General features: G+C 45.2%; 1 protein-coding gene across 1 annotated transcript in view; it reads right to left on the bottom strand.

The window, feature by feature from the left end:
• RALGAPA2 (Ral GTPase activating protein catalytic subunit alpha 2) overlaps positions 1 to 23,526 on the bottom strand; it is a 4,189,194-nt gene that overhangs the window by 1,580,416 nt on the left and 2,585,252 nt on the right. Inside the window, exon 32 of the mRNA XM_044060158.1 lies at positions 11,352 to 12,126. Within this exon, the coding sequence (XP_043916093.1) occupies positions 11,352 to 12,126 (775 nt within the window). The remainder of the gene's footprint in view (positions 1 to 11,351; positions 12,127 to 23,526) is intronic.

Below are 23,526 nucleotides of genomic sequence, written 5' to 3' on the forward strand. Positions count from 1 at the left end.
AGTTGTGGTATTCCAGATTCATGTTAGGGTATCTGTAGCTAGAAAGGATATGATAGGGAGTCACACCTATGGTTAGTTGGGCATGGAGCGAGTCATATTGTTGGACAAATCTAGCAGTGTAGTTGCCCTTTATGAACACTGAGACACCTCCTCTGTTTGTTTCATCTTGAGAGGAGCGGGATCAAAATGTATGATAGGGATTGTAGCCTTTCATAGCTGGGGTGCTTTCCATGGTTGTGAACCATGTTTCCTTGTCTGCTTTCTCCAGGGTGAAGAGTGCTTCCAGTGAGTGCATTTTTTGTTTAATTTGAATTCCTACCTTTGAGCTGTAGTACCTTTAGGTAGTCATGACTGATTTTTGTTATGTTGGAGGGTTTAACAATTCGGCACGGCCTAAAAAGGCACAATGGGGATAGATAAAGTTTTTGCCAGTATCCAGAAGCCAAGTCATGACAAGTGCTAACTATCTCTGGCAAAGCATTGTGGTTTGTCGACCAGATCTCCTCCAGGCTGACAGATACTGGATCCCCTTACTGTGACACCTGAAACTAAGCCAATTTTTGAAGTCAAATCAGTTTTTGCTGGTACTACGGCATCATCACTGGTGAAGGTAGGATGCTACCAAAGGCTAGATTCATACCTGCCAGGGACACACATTCAGAGAGCTCCATCATGTCTCTCTTCATATAGTCCAGTGAAGTATATCTTAGGTCACTTTCGCCCACATGGACTATGATAGTGTCATACTGGTACTTGTGGTTTAAAGACTCCAGTGCATGCATGATTTGGCAGATCCTGGCTCCAGACAGGCAGCTCACACTGATGATCTCCTTGTTTAGCCTGGTAAAGGGGTCATCAGTATGTCTTACAAGAGAATCCACAAAAAGTAGAATGTTTGGCTGTACGGTGTGTTGTCTTATGGGCTTGGACGTGAGGCTACTACGATTTTCAGAGTTATGTGTTGGGTGAGGTGGTGTCTTTTTTCATGCATGCACGGGGCCAATGACAAATGCTTTATAGGTCTTGAAGGTTTGGACAGATTACAAGCGAGTACCTCCAAATATGTACATCTACATGCTTGTTCCTTAGTGTTGGTAATGAGTGTTTTGGGTGTAATGCTGACAACCTAGTTTCCATTTTTCGTATGTGTATGCGAGAGCTTTGCCTCCAATGACATTGTGTATTTACATCTCTCCCTCATTGCGTATGTCTATTCTGAAATTAAATGGTTTTCAGTGAATGTGAGGCAGTTACTACACTGCCTCAGGATGTCCATATCCACGAGGCCAGAAACACAGATGACTAGGAAGCACCTATGCATTATACCAGATCCTTCGTAGATGGGAAGGAGTAGGGGAAAGTCACTTTAAGATCTAAGTGAGTGTGTTTAGTAATACACTATTACATGATCTGCACTGGAGCTGCCCTTTGCACAAACTGGCAGCTCTTTGAGCAACTATGAAGAGTGGGAGACTATGGAAAGCATTTTCTATAGAGTATCTTAAACTGGACAGGTTTCCTTATATACAAGGCATGGGTAACAGCATTTGCAGATCGCACAAATGTGAGGCTTTTATACCAGCAGAATGAACGTTTACACAGTTAAGCCCTCAGGCTAATCAGATAAACATACAATAAGTCTTCCACCAGCAGTTGAACAGGTTGGATAAGCCCTCTGCTCCCACCAAAGTGCAGAAAAACCCTCTTAATGCAAGACAAACTGGTTTTGAGCTCAAATACAACAAAAGGCAGAACTCCTGCAGTATCAGGAATCCTTGGAAATGAGTTCATAAACCCTGAGAAATGTTCCCAAATACAGAAAAAATGTGTGCAAATGTAGGAGAACTACAAAGAGAGAAAAAACTTTGCAAAACTTAGAAATATTTGGCAAACTCAGAACAGCTTTTGCAGTATCAAAGGATGTTAAGAAGTATCAGAATATTGTTAAAATGACCTAGGGCAGTACAGTACCAAACAGCTGGAGTTTAACAAGTGCAGGCTGAAAAACAATGATAAATACAACAAAATCAATAAATGCAGCATAGAAGTGTTAGATAGCGCTGAGATAGCTATAGCAGTGTGTGCCAAGTGATGATCCTCACTGCTCAAATGAATGTCCATACTCATCGTTAGGGGTCACCACAGCGGATCATCTGTTTCCATTTCTTCCTGTCCTCTGCATCATGCTCTTTCACACCAACCGCCTGCATGTCCTCTCTCACCACATCCATAAACCTTATCTTAGGCCTTCCTCTTTTCCTCTTACCTGGCAGCTCCATCCTTAGCATCCTTTTCCCAATATACCCACCATCCCCCTCCTCAGCACATGTCCAAACCAACGCAATCTCGCCTCTCTTGCTTTGTCTCCAAACTGTCCAACCTGAGCTGACCCACTAATATACTGATTCTTAATCCTGTCCATCCTAGTCACACCCAGTGCAAATCTTAACATCTTTAACTCTGCCACATCCAGCTCTGACTCCTGCCTTTTTGTCAATGCCACCGTCTTCAACCCATATAACATAGCTGGTCTCACTACCCTCTTGTAGACCTTCCCTTTCACTCTATGAATGTCCATACTGATTTAAAAAAAATAATCTTTTGTCTAATGTCTCAACAAAGAACTTTTATTCCTATGTTCTGAAATTTAAAGGTGAAAAAATGGAATGGTCCTTATTATTGTGAATAAAAAAGAAGTTATGTACTTACCATAACGTTCCATCTGAGTAGGTAACTTCATTTGTTAGCAACCTGTGGGTATCGGATCCCAATCGGATCCGAGCCGGCAGCTTTATTCAGCTAAGATCTGAACTCCAAGCTCCTCCCCCTTACCCATAACCCCCTGCCATCCTTCTCTGCCCTCAGATCGAGTTTGCTTAGCATTACAGAATACTACAATCAAGAATCAACTAAACATCCTAACCTGATTTCATCTGGTACAGAGAACACAAAGGTCCTAAAAAGGGAAGAACTACAGGTTAGGGGGACGGAGGGGGGGTTGGTTGCTGACAAATGAAGTTACCTACTCAGATGGAACGTTATGGTAAGTATATAACTTCTTTAGCTGAAGTAGTTAACTTCATTTGTTCATCAACCTGTGGGACAGAGTCCCCAACCACCTAAAAACTTGGGAGGTCCTCATGGAAGAATATTCCGGAGCACTGCAGAGCCAAAGGACGCCCTCCCTCTGGAAATTATATCCAGCTTGTAATGGGTAATAAAGGTATGGGATGAAGCCCAAGTGGTTGCTGAACAAATGTCATCCAAGGACACCCTTGACCAAAAGGCAGCAGAAGTGGAAATCGATTGAGTAGAATGGGCGTGAACTCCGACAGGTTCTGGTCGGCTAGAACTCTTACATGCAAGAAGTATACATTGTGAAATCCATCTGGACAATGTAGCTTTTGACACAGGTTTACCCAGAAAGGGTTTAGCAAAGGATACAAAGAGTTGCTCAGATTTCCTATGATCAGCAGTCCTGTGTAAACAGAACCTCAATTGTCTGTGCACGTCCAAAGAATGTAATTTGTATTCACCTTTGTTTTGATAATTTGGGAAAAACCCCGGTAAATTGATAGATTGATTAATGTTGGACTCAGAGGCGACTTTAGGTAAGAAGGAGGGATTGGTCCTGAGGGAAACTCTATCTTTATGGAAGACCAGATGTGGAGGTATGGCGCAAAGGGCTTGAAGCTCTGAAACCCTTCTAGCTGAAGTGATGGCAATGAGAAAGGCCATCTTCCAAGATAAGTATTTAAGATCCACCGAAGCTGCAGGTTCAAAGGGGGGGGGGGCAGTAAGAGTCTGAAGAACAAGGGTTAAAACCCATGGAGGAACTGCATCCTTCACAGGAGGCCTTAACAGGAAAGTACCTTTTACGAAAGTTTTGCAGATCTTGGAAGAAGCTAATGAACCAAGATCACTTCCCACATGAAAAAGTGAAATTGCTGCTAATTGGACTTTGAAGGTGGAGGAGCTGGCACCTTGATCAAATAAATGTGACAAAAACTCTAATACAGCCAGTATTGGGGCTGTAAAGGGATCCATATGTCTGTGTTCCGCCCAGATCGAAAAACGTTTCCATTTGCTCTTATAGACCTTTCTGGTAGAAGGTTTATGAGCGGCTACTAAAATAGAATTAACGGAGGAGGATTCCTAGCTATGAATGGAACTGGATCAACCAAGCTGTGAGCTTGAGATTGTCCAGGTTTGGAGTTGTCAACTCCAGGGGGTGAGAAATCAGATCCGGAGTGGGATCCAAAATCCATGGAGGATTGACTAGATGAGACCATAGACAAGGGAACCATGTTTGACGAGGCCAGAATGAGGCTATGAGGATCACTCTGCTCCCCAACCGACGAGCTTTCTGCAAGAATTTTGCCATCAGGGGAAGAGGTGGATAAGCATAAAGTAGACCGGATGGCCAAACATGGACTAGAGCGACTCTGGGGGATTCCGCTGGTGGGGGAAGAAGAGCGAAGTACTCGCTGCACTTTGCGTTTGAAGGCGACGCAAAAAGATCACAGCAAGGTTGACCCCACTTGAAGAAGATCTGCTTCACTACTCTCGGGTTCAGAGACCACTCGTAAGGTGAGAGGATGGTTCGACTCAGCTTGTCTGCCAAAATGTTGGACCGACCCGGAATGTGCATTGCTATGAGAAAGCGGTTGGTGGCGATCGCTCATTCCCAAACTCTCATGGCCTCTCGACACAGCGGATAGGATCTGGTTCCCCCCTGTTTGTTGATATACCAGACTACTGACATGTTGTCTGATTGAATCGCAATTGTCCCTAAGGGAAGAAGGGCCCGGAGTGCTTGCAACGCTAAAAGCACCGCCCTTATCTCTAGGACATTGATGTGCAACAAGGTTTCCGAGTATGTCCACGTGCCTTGAACGGTTCTGCCCATGCAGTGCCCCCCCCACCCGAGGTGAGAAGCATCCGTAGTCACAGTGGCTTGGGGTGGGGTCATAGAAAAGGGGCGCCCTTCCCAGAGATCCAAGGATTGGATCCACCAGAATAGGGACCTCCTGCAAACCTTGCTGAGGGGGATAGCCATACTTAGCGGATGTTGCAGGATGGACCATTGGACCTGCAAGGTCCATTGCAGGACCCTCATGTTTAGATGAACTAGTGGTGACAGATTGATGGCAGCCGCCATGGAACCTAGCGCCCTCAGGACCAACTCCGCTGGGGGAGCCGGGGATTGTAAGAGGGCCATCACGTGGAATGTCAAAGTTCGAAGCCTGTCCGGAGTTAGGAAGGCCCTCAACAGGTTTGTATCTAGCCTGGCCCCTATGAAATCTAAGGTCTGAGTTGGTTGAAGAGAGGATTTCTTGAGATTGATTGAAATTCCCAGATGAGAGGCCAAGTGAAGGAAGTAATTCCTGGTTGAACAGAGTAGATGCCTGGTGGGGGCGGTCAGGAGCCAGTTGTCTAGGTACGGAAAGACCTGTATTCCCTGAAGCCTCAGGTGGGCCGCTACAACTGCCATCACTTTGGTGAACACCCTGGGGGCTGTGGTGAGACCAAAGGGAAGGACCCTGAACTGATAGTGACTGGCTCCCAGCCAGAAGCAGAGAAACCTTCCGGATTGTCTGTCCATCAAAATGTGGTAGTACGCACCCTTGAGGTCTATAGAGCACATCCAGTCGTTCTCCTGTAGGAGTGGGAGAATGGATTGAATGGTGACCATCCAGAACTTTTCTTTGGCAACTGACAGGTTCAGAATGGACAGGTCGAGGATTGGTCTTAAGTCCCCCGTCTTTTTTGGCACCAAAAAGAACCTGGAGTAGAAGCCCGATTCGGACTGGTCTTGGGGGACGGGCTGGATTGCTCTTTTTTCTAGCAGCTGCTTTATTTCTGCGGCTGCTGCCTCCCTTTGATTGGGTGGGACATCGGGGAGGCTCCGAGGTCTGAGAGGGAGATTCAGAAATGGGATAGTGTAACCTCTGGATATGATTCGAAGCACCCAGCGATCTGTTGTAATGGACTCCCAAACTGCTAGGTGCCTCGAGAAGCGCCCCCCCCCCGACTGCCTCCAGAGTGGAGCAGTCTGGTAACCCCTCAGGGTTGCTGCGCGGGCTGATCCGAAAAGGGTTCTCTCGACCCAAAATTCTTCGGTCCCCCTCTGCCTCTGGGCCGGCGTCCAGCCTGTCCTCCTCTGCCTCTGAAAGATGAGGGGTCCGGAGCGAAACAGGACTGTTGAGATTTCTGGAACCACATCTTCTTTTGTCCCCTTTGGTTCCTGGAGAAGGACCTCTGGGGAGCCGAGAAGTGGATCCCGATGGCAGACAATGTCTTCCCGTCTTTCTCGCTGTGGAGCAGCGTGTCACAGACGGTCTTGCCAAACAGCGAAGAACCGTCAAAAGGGGCATTTGCGAAGGACGCCTTGAAGGGTTCCGCAAAGTCGCAGAGGCAGAGCCAAGCATGCCACCGTAAGACAATGCCCGCTCTGCTAGCTCTGGCGGCTCCTTCCATGGCATGGGAAAGAAGTCATATAGAAGTGTTCGAAATGGACTTAAGAGTGGCCATTCGGGCTGAGAATATTTTCTTATCCTCGGCTGACATGGACTCTGGGGGCGACCCTGCGTATTCTTTGATGAGATCCCGCTGGAGTTGTATCACATGTGCCATGTAGTTCAGCGACCTTACCGAGAAGGTGGCTGAAGCAAACATCCGCTTCCCTATGTAGTCCAACGTCCGAGACTCTTTGTCGGGAGGATGGACCGAGGAACTCTCCTGGGCCAGTTCCTTCTTGGTGGCAGCCGCCACCAACATGGCACCTACTGGAGCACCCTTGCTCCAAGCCGTCCTATCTGTGGGTGGACTGAGAATTTTGTCTGGTCTCTTTGGTATGGGCTCCATAGTGTCCAGTTCCTTCCATGCCCTGGTAGTGATCAGATCTACCAGGGGATTGGCGGGAGGGGACACCCAAGAGAAAGATGGGCCTGCGTCAAACGCCTCCAGAAACACAGACTCATCGGTGGAAGGCTTTTGGGCTGACCACCCCCCTCTAATACGAAGCATTTCCATAATGTCTCCGAAGGAGATGTCCTCGGGGGGGGGTGACCTTGGGGAACCTTCCCCTTCCTCTAAGTCTGTGTCCTCTGTCAGGGACTCGGGTGAGTCCAAGTGCCTCCTCTTGCACTTACGTTTGTGAGGAACCTCCTCGGGGGGGGGGGCTGTCCGAGGATGCCTCACCAACCACATCCTGTTTCTCTAAGGGAACCATCTGGGACGTAGGTGCAGGCTGTCCCTGGGGCCGGGTAATGGAAGGTAGGCCCGTCTGAGAGGGAGTGATGGGTGGAACTGCAGCAGGAGCCTGGGGCCTCGAATCCCTTGACAAGACCCTCTCCACAACATCGAACGCTAAAGGAGAACTGCTCTCTCTAAGCTCCAAGAGCAGCCCCTTCGGATCCAAGGTGCGGACCGGAGCCGATGCAATCGGATCCGAAGGGCCAGTATGCTCCGACCGAGATGGATCCGAAGACACACTGACACCTTCGGATCCGAAGCTCAGCTCACGGCTCTGAGAGCTCAGATCCAAAAAGGGACCTGACAAGCTCGAGGGTGCAGTCGGAGCCGAAGAAGGATGTACTATCGGCGCTGAGCATCCCCCAGTTCCGATGTTGCCTGGATCCAATGGCTCCGAACCCCGGAAGTGGGTCGGAGAAGGAGCAATCAGGGCGAAAAAGGGGGTCTAGCCCCCCCCCCGGAGTGGGGGGGAGGCAGGATCACTCCCATCTGCAGTTGGGCCTGGAGAAACCTACGCATCATCCGGTCCATATCTGCATCTGACAAACTTTGTGTTGATCTAGACGAGGCCACCGAGGCAGGCCTGGAGTGACGCCTCGAAGACCTCGAAGGCGACTGGGTCTCCTCCTCCCCTGGCCCCGGAGAAAAGCGAGGTGAATGGAGCCAGGAAGGAGAAGGCCCGGAGGCCCTAGGAGAGACTAGCTGCTTCGCTGGCGGAGCCGAAGAGGAAGGCCCGCTGCTTGTGGTGCTTGTCCTTTCTTCTCTCCCTCCTAGATTCCCTCTCCTCCTGAGCCTCAGTGGGAGGGTGAGTCCCGGCCAGGGGAGCAGGGATAGAAGGCGGGACCGGTGCGGTAGCAGCCAGTGCCGCCGAGGGAGAAGAGGACGAAGCCGAGTCCGGGGGCAGAAGTCCCACCAGAATCAACTTCGACCTCCTATCCCTCAAAGTCCTGGGGTTGAAGGCTGCACAAATTGTGCAGCCCGAAGAAAGATGGTCAACCCCAAGGCAGATAACACACCGAGTGTGGCCATCCGCCTGGGATAGCTTATGGCCACACTCGGCGCATTTAGAAAAGAAGGTTTTAGGGGCCTCGGCCATAGTAGAAAATAGGCCCAACCCAAACACATCTTCACATACACAGGAAGGGGGAAGACTAGACTAACTAAAAAAATATAAATTTTACCAACAAAACTAGCTAAATTAACTACAAAAGGGCACAACACTCACTCGTTTAACAATTAAACTGAAAACTAGGTGAAAAAGAGAGGTAATTTTCTTCAAAAACTCACGAAACCCTACACCTGGAACTCATTCTAGGTGCTTGAATAAGCCACGGCAAACGAGATCTGAGGACACAGAAGGATGGCAGGGGTTATGGGTAAGGGGGAGGAGCTTGGAGCTCAGATCTTAGCTGAATAAAGCTACCGGCTCGGATCCGATTCGGATCCGATACCCTCAGGTTGATGAACAAATGAAGTTAACTACTTCAGATAGTATTATATGAAGGAGTACAATTGGCCAAGGTGTTTAATAAATCTTTTTTGAGAGTGATTTCACGAGTAGGGTCAATTGTTGTGTTACGGATACATTAGAGGATGATATTTACTTAATGTCCGATTTTTAGTTTGGAGACTAGAAAAATCACCGGCCAAATAATGAGTACCGACAACTTACCTGGATGCCTTTGGTTTATTTATGCTAAATATATTTCTAAAATTATTGCATCCTTTAATACAATGTTATTTCATTGTTATGTCTCTAAGTTGGTAGTGTACAGATGTTATATTTGTTCACAAGGGTGGTTCAGTGGAAAATATCTCCATTTATAGGTCAATTAGTCAAACTCGCTTGGTAATCTTGAGAGATGTTTACTATCTTTTTGAACACCGACTGAAAGGATTGTCTATTAGATCTGTCTCAACATGGTTTTACCTATAATAGAACAACATTTACTAATATGATGTTTTATGACCAGTAACTTTGCCTTGGATCAGGGTTTATCTGTTGTTGTGTTATATATAGAGCTTTATAAGACTTTTAACAGTACTCTACATAATGTAATTATGATTACTGATGCAATGCATGAAAGGCTGATAAATCCATACATTATACATTGGGTCTCAAATTGGCTGGGCTGAGTGGAAGGAAGCAGTGGTTAGAATTAATAAGTATCTATCAAACAAGGCTGAAGTGCTTAAAAGGGTCCAGCAAAGCTCAGTACTGGACCCAATGTTATTTAATACAGTTTTTTTTCTAGACACTAAAGCATTCCTCTATCTGGATGGCAAAATACTCTAATGATATCAAATTTGGACAAGTTATAACACCATCATGGAATATAGAAGAATTTAATCCGTACTTGAGTAAAATAGCTTTTTGGTTAAATTATAATAAGCTAAATATTAATAAAGATAAATGTGGTGTCCTTTATTTTGGCAAACCTAGTTTGGATGTCAAGGTGAAATTAGAAAGCAAAGTTTTATTGAATTTGTCAGAATATAAGGATTTGGGCATTATCATTTGTAATAACGTTTAATTTAGATCCACATAATTAAAACCAAAATGCTTAAAGCTGTAACATTAACTTTTAAGAATTTGTTTCAAGGACTACAATATTATTTATTCCGTATATTTGACCTATTATTGAATATGACATTTTGCACATATACTATTCAGGATTTATTCATTTTGGAAGGAATACAGAGGAAATTTACAAAGAGAATTTCTGGGTTGAAAACTCTTCTGTATCAAGCAAGACTGGAAGTTTTTGTTCTTTTTTCCCATATGTTATAGGTTTTATGTGAGAAAATCCATGTCTAGCTTATTGGACATTAAGGAATGAGGAGCTCCAAACATTATTAAACACTGAGCTTTGATATTCTATTCAAATTACTATGGGGTGTAGCTATTCATTTAAGACTGAAAGATGTATAACTGCTGTTGCAGCAAAGTTTCTATCACATTCTGTGCTATGTATGTGGAATAAATTCCCTATATTTAAAAAGTCTGAATCATTATATCTATTTTAAAAAAAATCTTGATAACTGGGTTGATGCCAAGGGTTATGCATTTATATTAGAGTCTGTATTTTGATTGGCATTTTCCCCAGTGCAGTTTTTTCAAACTATTGAAATATATGTTCATTTGCTGCAGACATTTTCTGGCCCCTCTAGTGTAACAGCATAGTTGTCGTTTGTCTTTTCGGCTTTTCCTGGTTAGGGGTCACCACAGTGGAACTCCGGTCCGCTAATGACTGGCAGTCGATTTTTATGGTGCCGAGTTGCCAGCCCGACGCCCATTCACACATGTCTTTCGGAGGCCACTCGACCGCAGGGAGGACATGCAAACTCCACACAGAAGGCACTCCAGCCGAGAACTGAACAGGAGTACCTCTTGCTGTGAGGCAACAACGCTACCTCTGTACCACCGCGGCTCTAGTGTAACAGCATAGTACTATGTATTATTTATGCTGGTTTGTAAATGGGTGCATTCTGTTAATCTGGGGGCATGAATATTTTACACTTCTACCTACATTATTATGCATCCCATCAAGGAACAAATATCCATAAATGAACACACACACAGAAACACAAAAATAGCAAGTTCTAGAGATTAATGTGCTTGTGCAACCAGCATAATGCATTATGGCATGCATGTGTACAGGTATGAGGAGATACTTGAATGCAGGATTTTACAGAAAAAATGTGGACTCTGCCTGATAGTCAAAATATTCCTGACCAAAGAACTATCATAGAGAATTCTCAATATTAAAAGCTGCATTTTTTTTAAATTCTAGCAAACATCTGACAATGTAATAGCGACTAATAACAGAACTAAAGGGATATATGTGAGGGAATGCTACCATTACAGAATGCCCTTGTTTAGATTATCTAGTTAGAACGCACATATACATTTTGCTCCACTGACAAAAAAAAACAATCTTTGGTGGCAAAAAAGGATGAGAGAGTAAAACAAAAAACAAATTGTAGTAATACCTGTAAGTAGATTTATCCTGGTAAACTAGGACTGTAAACTCATTAACAGCTGTCTTAGCAACAATTCAGCCATGAAATGTGGAGGTAATTTTGGTGCTTACCGTCTGTCCCAGGAATTCATGCCCAAGTCATTTAACAATAGCCTGCAGAAATAAAATGGAGCTTGGGGTTCTTGTGGACATGGTTTTTGCTGACTCAGCACCTTCATAGTTGGATCTCTACTCCATCTTTGTACATGGTTTTCTTCCTGTGTATTTTGTCTTAAGATGGCTTCAATAATGTTCTTCTCTTGCTCACAGCTCATACCAAACGGTGGAGGAGCAGGTTCATTCAGTTTTTGGTGCTGATGAAGCAAACATTCAGGACTGGTTTCTCCTAGGTTTTCCAATAGTTGGTCTAAAACATCCTCCTCAACTTCTGTAAGATGAGACTGTAACATAAAAGCTGTTTCATCTTCTCCAAACTGATCATCTGAAGGTACTACTGATATTTTGGTGTGGCTGATTACTTGGGCATCTAAGGGGCCATATAATATTCTACCATCCCAAGAATACTTTCCTGAGATATCTCTTACAATAATTCTTACATGTGATGCAGCCACTGCTTCCTGCCCAGATGGTATACTTTCTGCAGGAAGCTGTAGGTAAGAGATGAGAGCAGTGTCATTGAATACAAACAGCTGCAAGTTTGGGCTTTTAAAAACCTCAGATGACAGTTCTGCAGAGTCCACATAGAAGTTGTCATGATGCTCACTGACAAGGCTGTGAAGGATGGCAGGGCCTCCACTAAGAGGATAGTGGCCTAAGTGGTTCACAAGATGTGTCATTAGCATACGGGCAGTCAATGGTATTAGTTCCAAACTTCTTCGCTTTTTCTCTGAAATGAAAAAAAAAAAAGAAAGAAAGTTTTTACTACAAGAAACTGCAATCTTTAGTCTCACTTACAGTATTAGCTAGTCACAGGATTGCAATTACAGTATTCACTAATTCATCAGGTACTCCCCATGGCAGTTAGGCAAGACAACTTGACAACCTGAAACACAGCATGGACCCCTCCACTTCAGTCAGGCTTAGAGATCAACAGTTTAACAGAGAAGTGACTCAGAGGCCACTGCGATGATCACCCCCCACCAAAAAAAAAAAAAAAAAAAAAAAAAAAAAAAAAAACAGGAAGAGCCTCTGCATAGGCTCACCTCTGTAAGAAGTGTGGTGTTCATTTGTAATGCCAGTCAAGTGGTGAGTAAAAGTAAGATTAAGGCACATTATACATGCTTCTTGGGACACAAAATGTCAGTTTGTTGCTTTTACAGATGTTGAAGCTTGTGCAGGAGTTTGAAAGGTCTCAGGTAGGTATGGACCTTCTTCTCTGAAGATGATCCACAAGAGAGGACCCAAAAGCAGGTGTGGGGGATACCTACAAGTCTCCAACTCCATGCTGTAAAGATGCACCTTCGGGTAGATAAAAGGTTCATTTGCACTGATTTGCATAACAGAAAACCTGTATTTGTGCATTTACATGCAATAGCGAAATGGAGTACTTACCTTTTTTGGTTCTGTAGCTGTGGTGCTTGGTGGCATACCACCTAATTATTCTGCAGTTATATAAGATGACTTTGACCGTCACATGGGGAACTACAGAGATACCTGAAGGGACACAACTGGGAAGAATCGCTTGCCTGAACCTGAGTGATAAACTGTTTTTGGACTTCAGTGCTATTCACTAATTGTCCAGTAAGAAATAATGTCCAAAAACACACTGATGCTCCTAAATATATCTGATATCACATCACCTTGTAATCAAGGTCAAAGAGCAACTCTGTAGACGTGTCATTAGACAAGGCACAGTATATCCTTAACATTCAAATCAACAGAGATGTTAAGATCCCAAGTGATCACTCCTTGGTGAGGAATCAGCTCAGATAGCCAGAGAACCAGCTGGACAGACCTGGTAATACCGAAGTTAAATCTATATAAATTACAACACAACACGTTTTTTCATTCACAGCTGTTATTATATTGTTATAGATCATGTAACAGGTGTCCTAGAAATGCCTAGCTAATGATTCTGTCTACAAGTGGAAAGACTAGAGAGATTAAGTTTGAAAAGACCCTGCAAAAAATCTCAGTAGATCAGGTGGTGGGTAAGGAAATGTGGTCAAAAAATCAGTCAACACCTGTCACAGAAAAAAACACAAACACCCAGTGGTGGAAACCAGCAATAGGGGATGCTGTCATGTCAATAGAAAGAGGGGCTAAATTCTAGCAGGGGCTTCTCTCGATCTGACTCCCAGGTAAAGAGGAAGCAGCTGGCAAGGTCATACCGAATGATTTTTAGAAGGTGTCAAAAGGCATCTAGTAAATCATCCTGCAACTCAGGAGAGGGAGGAAGGGACTATAATGGAAAACTGAAAGCACACAGAATGAAAATGAGTACAGATATGACAGTGGTCATACTAGCAAATTGAGGGAGGCAATAAATTGATAAAGGAAAGCTGGTGGAACAGGTTAATGGCAAGTACATGGGAGATGTTTTTGAAGAGAAGGGATGCCTGAATGAAGCTAGAATCAGAAGAGCTTCAGCCAAATAGCGCAAAGAGTCAGGGGTAATGTGTGAAAGAAGGATGCCAAACAAACACAGTACAATATACAAAACAGTAGTGCAACCAGTGCTTTTGTACAACAGAGAAACCTGGGTGGTGAAGGCATAGCAGCTGAGGAAGCCTGAAGTTAAGAAGGGACAGACATTTAAGTGTTTTGTATAATAATTTTACACTGAAGGCAGAATCCATCTTGTAACACTTTTTATCCCTGCTAGTAAGAATTCTTAAAATGTCTCTTACAGCCATGTAACATTTTCTATAGGCTGCCCTTACATTAGCTTCAAAAGTGAAGTATTTACAAATAATCAACATAAGAACCCTGACGTCTGGCAAGGCTTCAAGAATGCCGTAGTTCAGTGCATAAAGGTAATGAAGAATAGTCTTACCATAGTCTTCCAATCTCTTCTGACTGATTCCCAGAGTTATTATGCAATATTTTATACATACAAATTATTTTCAGCAGAGGCATTAAAGTCCTTCTAGCCTGCCAACATACCAAAAAAAGAAGTTATGTACTTACCATAACATTCGATGTTTGTAGTCCATCTCGCCCTTCATTCTTACACTTGGGATCGGACTCGGCCATACTCTAGCTCAAAAACTTCTGGTTGGCTTGTGGCTAGGAGGTATCCCATCATGCATCACTAACATACCCCAGATCTTGTTTGCTGTAAGGTGAAACATACAGAGACAAAGAACAAACCAAGTCAAAAGGACTAACATAACAAAAGACAGTAGACACTCTACCCCCAGGTCCTCTCAAAGGGGGCAGGAGGGTGAGTTCGTAAGAATGAAGGGCGAGATGGACTACAAACATCGAACGTTATGGTAAGTACATAACTTCTTTATGTTCTGTAGTCCTATCTCGTCTTCATTCTTACACTTGGGAGAGTGTCCCTAGCACCTTCATCTTGGGTGGCGCATTGGAAAATGCTCCTGAGTACTGTGGAACCAAAGGAAGACCTGTTCCTGGAAGCCATATCCAATTTGTAGTGAGTAATAAATGAATGAGGTGAAGCCCATGTTGCTGCAGCACAAATGTCTATTGGAATTTCAGCCTGAAATGCTACCAAGGTAGACACAGACCTGGTAGAATGAGCTTTCACCTTGAAGGGAAGATCTTTGCCACTGGATGAACAGACAAAAGAAATGCAGCTGGAAATCCAGAGAGATAATGTGACTTTAGAAACAGGAAGGCCCTTCCTAGTATCTGGAAAGGAAACAAACAACTGATCTGACCTTCTGAAATCTTTAGTTCTGTCCAGATAAAAACACAATTGTCTATGCACACCCATTTGGTGAAATTTGTACTCTGCCTTGTTAGAAAAATTAGGGAAGAACACAGGCAATTCAATAGACTGATTAATATTGGCTTGAGAAGAAACCTTAGGAATAAAGGAGGGGTATGTCCATAAGGAGACCCTATCTTTGTGAAACACTAAATAAGGTGGCTTAATGGAAAGAGCTTGCAGTTCCGAGACCCTTCTTGCAGAAGTGATAGCCACTAGAAATATTGTTTGCTAAGATAATAACTTAAGGTCACATGTTGCTGAAGGTTCGAAAGGGCTTGACACAAGTTTATGGAGGACAAAGTTCAAATCCCATGGTGCCACCGAATCCATGACTGGGGGTCTTAACAAGGTGGTCCCTTTAAGGAAAGCTCTACACAGCCTATGAGCCATAAGATTAGGTTCATTAGCCAAATGAAAGGTAGAAATAGCTGCCAATTGAACTTTAATAGTGGCAGCTGCTGTACCTTGATTAAATAACTGAGAAAGGAAGTCTAAGATGGCAGAAATGGGAGCCGAGTAAAGATCAAGGTTTCTCTCACGGGCCCAAAAGGAGAACCTTTTCCATTTACTGGTATGAATTTTTCTGGTAGAAGGTTTGAGAGAGGATGTCAGGATGTGTACAATCTCGGGAGAAAAGCCATGAAGCCTGACTAGGGATGGAACTGGAGCAGCCAAGCTGTCAAGTTGAGGGTGTGGAGAGAGGGATGGAATACCCCTGACATGTGAATCAGCAAATCTGGCACTAGGTCCAGAGTCCACGGTTCGTCCATTAGATAAGGTCAGAGAAAGGGGAACCAAATCTGTCGAGGCCAGTAAGGAGCAATTAGGATAATTTTGCTTCCTAAAGACATTATTTTCTGAATTACCTTTGATATGAGGGGGAAAGAAGAGAAAGCATAGAGAAGTCCTGAGGGCCTATCGTGAACGAGTGCATCTCTTGGTGTTTCCCCTTCCGGAGGAATCAGGGTGAAGTAGCTGCTGCATTTGGCATTGAGAGGGGTGGCAAATAGATCGCAGCAAGGCTGACCCATTTGCGAAAAATTTGTTCCGCAATGTACGTGCTCAGAGACCACTCGTGAGACATCAGAATAGCCCTGCTGGGCCTGTCGGCTATGACATTGGATTTGCCCGGGATGTGCGTTGCGACCAGAAAGCGCTGGGAAGACACTGCCCACTTCCACACTCGAAGGGCTTCCCTGCAGAGGGGATAAGATTTTGGTCCCTCATTGTTTGTTTATGTACCACACTACCGACATATTGTCTGAGTGGATCGCATTCGTCCCTAGAGGGAAAAAGCTGTGAAGTGCTTGCAATGCTAGAAGCACTGCTCTCATCTCCAAGATGTTGATATGCAAATGAGCCTCGTATTCCTGCCACATGCCTTGGACTGTTCCCCCTAGATAATGCCCCCCCACCCTATCAGGGAGGCATCCATGGTCACAGTAGCAATGGGGGGGGGGCAAACGGTCTCCCTGTGTTTAGATTGCTGGTCTGGGTCCACCAGCGAAGATCCTGTTTGCACAAATCTGTTATCAGACAGATACTGCAGTGACCATTGGGCAAAAAGTAACCACTGCAGGACCCTCATGTGCAGTCTGACTAATGGAACTAGTGTTATTGTAGAAGGCATAGTCCCTAACAACTTGAGCACCACCTTTGCTTTCGCTTTCCTTAGAGGAAGTAAGTTCAAGACTTGTTCCCTTAGGCACTGAATTCTGTTTACGAGAAGGTAAGCTCATTAGAATGTTTATTTCGGCGCCAATAAAATTCACTTGCTGAGAGGACGATAATGCAGATTTTTGCCAATTTACTGAAATCCCTAACTGCAGGCAAGTTGAAATGGTAGTGTCCCTGGCCTGTAACAGTAGATGCCTGGTGGTGGCAGTCAGGAGCTAGTCGTCCAGATATGGAAACACTTGCAAAGTCACACAAACACATCCAGAAGTGTCTTCTAAGAGACTCCTGAACCCGCTGTCCTACTCGCTCCATCAGCTGCGTAAGATATCAGCCTCATGGAGGTGTTCACAATAGAATTTAAGGTGACATCTGTGCATTAACCTTCTGATATACCGCATCAGATACGTTATCCTATAGAGTATCTCCCAGCTCTTTTAGGAGATCTCTCTGGAGCCTTGTGAAATGAGACAGGTAGTTCAGCGATCTAAGTGTAAAAGCTGCTGAAGAAAAGACACGCTTCCCATACCTAATCCATCGTTCGAGATTCCTTGTTCGGTGGATGGACAGTGGAGGAAGTTTTGGCAAGTTCCTTTCTGGTGGCTGCTGCCACCACCATGGCATCTACTGGAATGCACTTAGTAAGAAAGTCCTTATCCTGGGGTGCTGACAAAAATTTATTTGGTCTTCTAGAAACCGGTTCCACAGAATCAGGAGATTCCCACACCTTTCGACTCACTAGATCCAGTGGCTCTTCAGAAGGTGGAGACACCCAAGAGGCAGAGGGTTGAGACCCGAAAGCCTTCAGGTACACTGACTCCTCATCAGAAAGGGATGGGGTGGGCCAGCCGCCTCTCTGTTTCAGGATCTCAAGGATATCTGTGAATGAGATATTATCAGAGGACGACTTGGGGGACCCTTCTGACTCCTCAAGGTCAGTGTCTGATGTAATAGACTCATCAGGGGAGGCAACATGTTTTCTCTTACAAGTTTTCTTCCTAGGTGGCTTCTCAGAAAGGTATTCTGGGGAGACCTTGGAAGACTGGGAACCACTCATGGAGGTTTCCTGAGGCTGCGAGTCTCTGCTGTGTTGGGAGAGACAGGGAGCTGAGACTGAAGTCGGCACTTTAGGGAGAAGAGTGTCGGTACCTCTGGTTGAAACTGAAGACCTGGACAGCACACTCCTCATCACCTCGAAGACCAATCCTCTCAGCTCCGAGGATGCCCTCCGCTCCGAAGATGCAGAGGCAGTCCTCGGCGCTGAGGAGATGGGCTCCGAAGCAGATGTGGGGTCCAAGCTCACCCGTGCCGAAGCACCGAGAGGTAGGCTCGGAACAGAAAAAGTTTGACTCGAAGCGTCCCCCTCAGGCCCGATGGAGAACTGAGGACCCTAGACCCCACGGACGGCACCAAAATGGTCGGAGTGGATATCGGAATCGATACACCAACTGAGGTGGCTGGAACCGACCTTTCCACAACCTGAGGCACCAACAACTCTGGCTCCGAAGGCTCAGAGAAGCTTGGAGGAGGAACATCGACAGGGTGTGAGGGCACATTAGGCTGCGGAGCCGACTGGGACAGAGCCAAAAGTAAATTTGCCAGCGCCGAAGTTTGAAACAGTCTACACACCACTCTCTCGACATCCTCATCAGAAAGGCTCCTAGAGGACTTGGAAGATCGAATGGGGAATCTAGATCGCTAGAATATAGGCGACCTAAGAGTCGGGGAAACCGGTTGGAGTTCAGCTGACTGTCTCCAAAATGTAGTTTCAGTTATCGGCTCCGAAGCGCCTGGATCCAAAACTGATGGATCCACAATGGTAACCTCTGTCGGTGTCGAAACCAATGGAACCGACGAGGGTGAAGTCACTTTGGTAATTTTGTCTGGCGGCTCCGACGACACCGAATGGTTGGGAGACCACCTTTTGTAGCTTTTGGTTTGTGTTTGTTCTTCCTCTCCTGAAGAACATGAGGACTGAATGCATGACAAAAAACAGGCAAGACTCGAAGGTGGATAGTCCCCAAACAATACACTCACAGATTGTGCCCATCCGTTAAGGCCATTTTCTGGGCACATTTAGTACACTTTTTAAAGCCCAAAGGCCTATAATCCTTAGCATCTTTTGACATAGTGCAAAAACCACTAATAATAATACACAACAACTCTTTTCAACAGATAGAACAGCACCATACAGACAAATAGGCACACAGAGGACTAGGTCCTCTAACTTAAACGGGCCTAGCCCTAAGAGGAGAAAAAGATAAACCAAGGACTAGGTTCTCTAATTTAAACGGGCCTAGCCCAGGGAGAAACAGACAACAGCACCGAGGACTAGGTCCTCTAATTTAAAAGGGCCTAGCCCAAGGACAGACAAACAGAACCAAGGACTAGGTCCTCTAACTTAAACAGGCCTAGCCCAAGGGGAGAGAAAAAGAGTAAGAGAAACAAGCAGCACAAGAGAAGCGATGCAGGGATACAAGAGGCCAATGGAAGAACGGCCAATCAATGTACAAACAGTACACACAATAAACGATGCAGCAAATAGTCTAAAACAGACACGGACTGCAAAAAACACACTAAACGACCAAAAAAGTTATTTTAGGTAACAATAAACTAGCCAAAGATATTGAAACGTTTCACTTAGCCACGGCCAAGAAAAATCACGTCTGAGCTGAACGAGTGGCAAACGAGATCTGGGGTATGTTAGTGGTGCATGATGGGATACCTCCTAGCCACAAGCCAACCAGAAATTTTTGAGCTACGGTATGGCCGAGTCGGAGCTGAGGTTCAGCTCCGATTCCAAGTATAAGAATGAAGGCAAGATAGGACTACAGAACATCAGCTGTTTCCACAAGAGTCCAGACTGTAATATCTAAACTAGTGCTTGCTTTAATGTAATTTGGTAGTCTATTCCATCCATCAACTGCTCTCTCAGAGAGCCAATAAGAAACCTTCTCATTCTTATAGATTCTTCTACATAGGCTGTCTGATGATTCTCTTTTACTTTTTTGATAACCCCAACATTCCCAGAGGGAGTTGTTTTTAAATGCGCTATATACCTGAATTAGGTCTCCTCTTAATTATCTGTTATAGGTTCATAGGTAGGTACTAGGTTATCTGCCAGAAGGCATTTATAAGCCTAGCCGGAATTGTGTTGGCTTTCACTGCCCCCTTATATTAGTTCCCTGTGCCTCTGTCCAGCAGAGCCATTGAAGTGATCCCCGGGGTAAACTTTCTATTTCCCATCCACTCGTCAAGGTTTCTCTTGAAGAGTGTTACCGAGGAGCTCTGCCTAATGTACATTGGAATCTTGTTCCAGAGCATGGGAAGTCTCTGGGACAGGAATCTATCCCTCCAGCATGTCCTATTTATTGTTGTGGTCAGGTTTAGATCCCTAGAGCGTGTGGCTCGAGGGGATATGGTTTTCTTTAGGTGGAGCATGTCCATCAATTCTGGGTTGGACATGGCCTTGTACGTCAGGCATAGATCACCTCCGAGTAGGCGGTATGCAAAAGAGTACAGCTGGAGTTTCTTCAGTCGAGTTGCATAGGGCATCTGTTTGAGGCCAGTGATGATCTTGGTGAGGTACTTCTGTGGCTTTTCCATCTGTTGCAGGTGTCTTGTAAGGTACATTCCAAATGGGGCGTTGTACTCTATGATGGGTCTGATGAGTGATACGTAGAGGGGCACAATGACCTCTTTTGATCTGGATGCAAACTCTTTTGTGAATAGGTGGGCCACATAGAAAGATTTTCTAACCACTTTGGCAATGTGATTATCAAAGGAGAGTTTACTGTCTACTTGGGTCCCCAGATCCCTTATTACGTCTTCCATATTTAAGGGGCTACCACCTATGTGGTAGTTTGTGGGTACTTTGTTTTTTGCAAAGGGGATGACTATGCACTTTTTGGCATTTAGCTTGAGGCCATGGTTTTGACACCAGATATCTGTCTCAGTGAGACCCTTTTGGAGGATGTCTGTGTCAGCCGGAGAGTCAATTATAGCCCTAGTTTGCAGTCGTGTGCGAACTTGGTCAGCCATAGACGTCCTGTGCTTGTCTGTACCTCTGAGAAGTACATGCCGAACAGGAGGGGTCCTAGGACTGAATCCTGGGGAACACCACTTGTAACCGGTTTAGTCAGACCTAGCTCCTGCAACTCTTAGCATGTGGGTTCCGTCTGTGAGCCAGTTGGCAACCCATCTTGTGACGTAGGGGTTTATGTTCAGGCTGGTGAGCTTGTCTAGAATACCAGAATGGGGAATGGTGTTGAAGGCCTTTGCGAGGTCTAGGTAGGCTGTGTGGACCACCCTTCCCTCGTCTATAGCCTTGGTAACTGTCTCAAAGAAGTCCACCAGGTTTAGGAGGCATGATCTGCCCTTAACAAAGCCGAACTGGGTAGGGTTCAGTGTTTGGAGGTTCCCAATGTCTGTTAATGAGATCCATGATGCATTCCATAGCCTTGCAGACCAAGCTAGTCAGGCTTATAGGGTGATAGTTCCCGAGGTCTGTTTTGGCTCCACCTTTGTGGAGCGGAATAACCATTGCTGTGCGCCACTCTATGGGCACGTAGCCTGTGGAGAGTCTGAGTTTGAACAGAGTGTTTAGATGAGGGTTTAGTTCATCTTTGAGTTCGTGTAGGAAGCAGCCTGGGACACTGTCCGGTCCCAAAGATGCTGTGTTTTTGGCTTTGGAGAGGGCTGTTTTAACCTGAGTGTCTGTGATTTCAGGGGCACTGGTACGGTTATGGGCCCTTTTGGGGGTGAGAGGGGGATGAAGTTTGCACTGAACCTGTCTGCCAGGATGTTGGCGATATCGGTCGGTTCAGTGTATTTTGTGCCATTCTGCACCAACTCCGAGCGGATCTGAGAATTGCCACTTAGATTATTGACATAGCTAAAAATGCCTTGTGGTTATCTTTGGAGTCCTTGGCCAATTTTTCTTTCGAAGCTAGCCTTGGATGATTTTATAAAGGATTGTAGTTTCTTGCTGATACTGATCAGGGATGCCTTACCTTCTTGGGATTTTACTCTTTTCTGTATTAGTTTCCTCCTTCTATTGTATAGCTTGTTTATGGCAGGGGTCCACCAGACTGGTTACCTTTTCTTGGAAGAGTGAGTCTTGGTTTTGCTTGGGATAGCACGATCCATGCATTCTTGTAGGTGCCTGTAGATTGCATTAGTAAAGGATTTTGCAGCTTGGGCAGCATTATCCTTTAGTATGGGGGCTTTGAAACTTTCCACCTCGGTCTTAAATAACGTGAAGTTTGCTTTTGAAAAGTTTTTCACAGTGGTTTCTTTGAGCGGGGGTGGGGGTAGAATGTGGATATCCAGAGTGATTAGTTTATGGTCAGATCTAACCAGCGAGGGGTTGACCTCTGGGTGTGGAGCACAGGTCGCCCATGTTAGTGATGACCAGGTCCAATATGTTGTCACCTCTGGTGAGGGTGTTGACCAGTTTATCCAGGGCATTTGAGTTTATAAATTCTGGGAAATGTTGGGCAAGGGAGTTAGTACTTGAGTAGTTCTCCCAGTTAATGTTTGGGTAATTGAAATCACCCAATATCAGGGTGTTTGGTAGGACCTTTATGTTTCCCAGTGTTTCCAGAAATATGGAATGGGGGTCCTGGGACATGGTGGGTGATATGTAGCAAGCTACAATTTGAAATACAGTTTTTGCCCATTGTTAGTTGCACGTGGATGATCTCTGAAGCATCATGCTGTGCCACTAACCTGGAGGTGTGGGTATCCTTGATGAATATGCATAGCCCCCGCCTTTTGTATTTCGGTCTGGGTTTTTGTGGCCGAAATGTATGGTATGAGTTGTAGCCTGGTAGTACTGGGGTGCTCTCTGGAGCCTTAAACCAGGTTTCTGTTACTGCACATATACAAATTTTCTCAATACTAAGGAGTGCCTCGAGTGCGTGCATTTTGAGGCTTAGACTTCTGGCACTGAGCAGCATTACCCTCAGTTTTTTGTTACTTGTGCTATTTACGGCGGTGGGTTTGTCTTTTGAGCCTTGCCTAAAAAAGGCAATTTGGGGGCGGCAATAGCCTTGGCCAGTATTCGAAAGCCTAAGGATGACAGGTGCAACCCATCTCTAGCAAACCAGCATGGCTTGTTGAGCATGCCATCCCAGGCTGACAGACACTGGATCCCCTTTGAATAACACCAGAAGCTTAGCCAATTGTTGAAATTGATAATTTTTTCTTTATACCGTGGTATCATTCTTGGTGAGGGCAGGATGCTACTCAAGGTCAGGGTCATACCGGCCTGGGCTACATGATCAGAGAGCTCTTCGATGTTTCTTTTCATGTAGTCCAGGGAGGTACGGCTCAGGTCATTCACACCAACATGGACAATGACAGAGTCGTATTTGTACTTGTTCTGGAGTGACCTGAGTGCTTGTGTTATATGGTGGAGCCTGGCACCCAACAGGCAGCTAACAGTAACCTTCTCCTTGTTCAGTCTAGTGAGTGGAACGTCAGTGTGCCTGACTATAGAGTCACCTATTATTAGTGTGTTGGGTATGTCATTTTGCCTTAAGGGCTGTGATTGTGTGGCACACTGATTATGTGAAGTACGAGTTTCATGGTTTGTGTTGGGGGGATGGAGGTTGCTTGGTTGTCTGCTTTAGAGGTCTCTGTTGCTTTTGCAGATTTTTATTTAGAGCCTCCAAGTATGTTTTCGTGTATTTATGTGCTTTTTTTGCC

The sequence above is a fragment of the Protopterus annectens genome, chromosome 1.part2 (genome assembly GCF_019279795.1).
Source record: "Protopterus annectens isolate FY-2018-M chromosome 1.part2, PAN1.0, whole genome shotgun sequence".
NCBI lineage: Eukaryota > Metazoa > Chordata > Ceratodontiformes > Protopteridae > Protopterus > Protopterus annectens.